Raw genomic sequence first — 4,380 nt, 5'->3', positions numbered from 1 at the left:
ACCCAAATCCTAATAAAAAAAAAAAAAATATTAAAACTAAAAATTTAAGAGAAAGAAGTGATATGAGGAAGCAAAGTCCATGAGGTAGTGGGAGGAAGTGGGAGGGGATGGGCTCAAGGGCCATGGCTGGAGGGGTTGGGAAGTGATGAAGGAAGAAAGAAAAAGTGAAAACACGGTGATATGGAGATGGAGAAAAGATATTTTTGAGAGAGATTTCATGCTTTTTCTGTAAAGTAAGAAGCAAGATTTTATGTTGAGAATGTCCATGTAGTTGAACCCCACTCCTTGACATTTTGGCTTCCGTGTTAGCGCGTGAAAGCATTGCAGGATGATTGAACTCCATCCTGAATAACAGGATGCATGGAATCCAAACACATATTTTTGCACATTACCTTTTAAAGGTGACATTTTTAATAAGAACAGAACAGCTAACTTAGAGTGAACAAGTGATTAGTCAATGAAGTTACAGAATTCCTGCACCTACAGAAGGCCACCCACAATGGCCTTTGGGTTCAACACTTAGAAAGTTCACATACCAAACCCCCAAGTGTTGCTTGGGGTTCCGCTCACTGCTACATTATGCCGGTAAGAGTACAGAGGACCAGTCTCATGCTGCCAAGCCTTTGCTTGTCCTGAGGTGGCTTTAACTGAGTTTTGGGAGAGGCTAGATCCCTCCCTTGCCCTGATGTTAAAAGCTTCTCCTGTATATGGTATGTAATTACAGTAGAAACTCTTTTGATTTATGCTGGTGCCAGGCACAATGTGGTTGTAACTAGGATATAAATAAAGTGTTACATAACTTTGGTCTTAGTGTGCAGAGAAGCCTATCTTTAAAATGACTGCCAAAGCAAGTGGGATTCCGTGAAAAATAAATATCATTACTCCTTAAATTTTAAAACAAATACTGGGAGCATGTGGAGATCTTTTTTCCTCAGTAAAAAAAAATAATAAGCGTTTGGGGAAAGTTAATATTAAAACCTCATCCTTGCTGTCTAATTACTCAGTATCGAAATAACAGTAGACAGAGGTTCCATTCTTTCTGAAAAAGTAAAATCGTACCTCAGGGAAAAAAAAAAAAAAAATCCTCAGGATGCTAGTGCCAAAATATAAACCATTAAAATATTTTGGCATCAAGAATGATTTTGTATTAAAAGACTATGAATAGAAAGAGTTGAAATCACAAATATTAAACTTATTAAATGGATTCTTCTAATTCATACCAGGAAATTAAATGGAAACAATCCTAGCCTTGAGTCCTGGAAGATGTCTTAAAATTGTTTGGATTGGAGACAAAAGAATAGTGCTATAAAAATGTCCAGTTGCAAACTTTAATATGAATGTGTTTCCAAGTCTCTAATGTGAATTAACTCATTGCATATTTGACTTTAAACCTTAGTATTTTTCCTTTATTGGGGTTTGTGGGTCCCCCCCCCAACACTAACCAACCTAATAATGTCTCTTATACCCACTGCCCCCTGGAATTTTTAGTGGATGAGAAAGAAAAGGGAAAAAGAGGGAAGAAGAGAAGAAACAGGCAGGGACTATAAAGCAGGGGTGGAGAGGAAAAGGATGAGTAAAGGAAAGGGTCCTTCATGGTTAGCATGTGAGCTTTTCTAGAGTTTTCCTTTGCTCCTCTGGGTTTCAGAATCAAGCATAATGATATCCAACAAATGCAAAAAAGTGGCATAATATTTCTCCTCCACGAGGGTCTTATTTATTTTGGGTGCCCCATCTGAGTCAATGCCCAGCAGAGGAATACGTAGCAGGTATTCCATAAATATTTGTTGCATGAGGTAGCACTTTGTTCATTGGTGGCACAGTTTTTGCTGATCCCAGACCAGTGGCTATTCAAGCATTAAGCCAGAAGCTAAAATAGATTCATGCCTGAAGGAGGTCAGTTCTGAACCTTCATGCAATTGGTTTAAACCTGACCTTTCTGGATCAAAGTCACTGACAGCTGGGGATTCGTGCTTGTGGCCTTGCTGAAGAGTCAGGTGCTTCTCCTTGGTGGTCAGAAACTCCTGCTCCAGTAGTTCAAGATGTCCTTGCAGTTTCTCCAGGACCTATAGCAATGAAGTCACTGTCATTTATATGCCAACCTGTGAGTGCTGTTGTTTTCCCCAAAATATGATGAAAGTGTGCCTTACAATAGTGTCAGAACCAAGCCACTATCCTTCTCCTGGCAGTGCCAGTTGTTTTGTTTCAATCCGACATCTAAAAATATACAACCCAAGATCCATGTCAATATTCATACCACCATTGTACATTGTATTTCTGATTTCTCCTCTTACCCTTAAACCAAAAGAAAAACAAACCCACCACCACTGAGTTGCTTTCAACTCATGTTGTTATTGTTGTTTTGGGCTGTCGAGTCAGACCCGACTCATACTGACCCCTCCTTGGGTTTCCGAGGCAGTATCACTATGCATAGTGACCCTTTAATGCAATGCACTGCCATTACATTGGATCTGACTTCTACTGACCCTTCCTTGGGTTTCTGAGGTGATAACACTATGGAAGTAGATTGCCCAAACTTCCTTCTGAGGAGTGGCTGGTGGATTTGAACTGCTAGCTGGAGGTAATTATTCCCCATGATGAGACTGGCAATCAACTCCATGGTGGAATCTGCTGTGAGTAGCTGAGGAGCTGCTTTAAAGATGTGGTCTACTTCCCACATATAAGGAGAAGCTTTGGCATCGGTCTCTAGCCTTTTGGCACACTTGAACCCGGCATATAGTCAAATCATTGTTCAACAGCCTGCCATGCCCTGCTGATCTTGGAACTTCATCTGGACTTGAATTAGTGGCCTGCTATGTTGTTTGGTAACATTAAGACTGCGCCTTTTTACTTGTCGACCTTAGGTTTGTCAGCCTCAGCAGCCAGCAGCTGTCTGAGTGAAAAAAAGCCTCCAGCTTCAGTAGGCAAGGAGCAAGAGGCAGAGCTGAAGCTGGCTTTCACCCAGCCCCTAGAGCCTGACACTTTGAACTCAGACTTAAAGCTTCCAAAACTGTAAGAGAATAAACTCCTGTTTGTTCAAGCAGTTCTATGTGTGGTATATTCCTGTCACTAGTACCTGGCACTAGGTAAGCAAAATAACCACTATGGCACCAGAGCTCCTTCTGAACTTCCTTAGTGCGACATTAATTACCCTGTATATTTTCAGAGTGATTTGCCACTTACCAAGCACTTTCCCATTCTTTATCCTATTCAATCACATCAATGTTGTAAATGCTACAAAGTAGATTTTATAATCGTCATTTTAGAGAAAGAAATTGGAGCTCTAGGAGGTATGTCTGAAGCCACTAGAACTTGAAAATGGAACTGAAGTTAGAGAGCCTGGATTTGAATCTGTAGGCACTTAGAGGGTGAAATGGAGAAGGAACAGCAGGAAGATCTAACCAAAGGCTATGAATGGGTCTTCCAGATGTCACCATTTGTAGCCTAGTGCAGATGAGTTTAAACTATGCAAGTCAGGGACTTGTCTTGAAGGTGTACAGAGTCCTCAATTGGTAAACATACCATGAGCATTGCCCATGTCTGGCCCTGGGCCAGAATGTGTGTGTGAGAGAGAAAATTATGTCAGACATAGTCCTTGGTCTTAAGGATTTTATTCCTGTTGGGAAAATAAACCAGAGGTTGGTACTTTGTCATGGCTCGATGGAAAAAAATGAGACTTAAGTCAGGCTTGAAGGATGCTCAGTAGGTCCTGGAGTAGGTAGCATTCATGAAAGTGGAGAGGAAGGGCTGAATTGGAGAGAGCTTGCCAAATGGTGAAATATAGGATGTTGTTGTTGTTGTTATGTGCCGTCGGACCCGACTCATAGCGACCCCTCCTTGAGTTGCTGAGGCAGTATCACTACGGAAGTAGATTGCCCAACCTTCCTTCTGAGGAGTGGCTGGTGGGTTTGAACAGCCAGCCTTCTGGTTAGCAGTCAAGTGCCTTAGGCACTATGCTACCAGAGCTCCCATAAGATAGTTGAGACTAAAAGGTCAGACACACCAGAGGTCAAGTACAGGCTCTGTCACCTTACTAATGTATGATTGTAGGCAACTTGAACTCTTTAAGCTTCAGTTTTCTCATTTTTAAAATCAAGATCATAATAGCCCTCATCTCATATTGTTGTGAAAATTAAATGAAATAATACATGAAATGCACAAATCCTCAATCAATGGTAGCTGGAAGGATGACGACAATGATCATGGTTAAACATGAACAAATAAAAGTTTGAAAACATACTGGGTGTGTTAGATTGGGTTCTTTAGAGACAAAAACCAGCAAAGCTTTTATATATATAGAGAGAGAGAGAGAGAGAGAAATTTATCTTAGGAAAATGGCTCACAAACGTATAGAAGCCGGCAAGTCCAAAGTCCCTGGAGGAA

The 4,380-nt window shown here is 41.0% G+C and overlaps 1 protein-coding gene across 1 annotated transcript in view; it reads right to left on the bottom strand.

Annotated features, from left to right (window-relative positions):
- The window catches only part of AKNAD1 (AKNA domain containing 1), a 90,714-nt gene that overhangs the window by 67,413 nt on the left and 18,921 nt on the right, over window positions 1-4,380 (bottom strand). Inside the window, exon 5 of the mRNA XM_007949888.1 lies at window positions 1,933-2,063. Within this exon, the coding sequence (XP_007948079.1) occupies window positions 1,933-2,063 (131 nt within the window). The remainder of the gene's footprint in view (window positions 1-1,932; window positions 2,064-4,380) is intronic.

Source organism: Orycteropus afer, unplaced genomic scaffold (genome assembly GCF_000298275.1).
Source record: "Orycteropus afer afer isolate SDZICR_OR568_19922 unplaced genomic scaffold, OryAfe1.0 scaffold00010, whole genome shotgun sequence".
In the NCBI taxonomy this organism is placed as follows: Eukaryota; Metazoa; Chordata; class Mammalia; order Tubulidentata; family Orycteropodidae; genus Orycteropus; species Orycteropus afer.
This window is presented reverse-complemented; position numbering and strand designations above follow the sequence as displayed.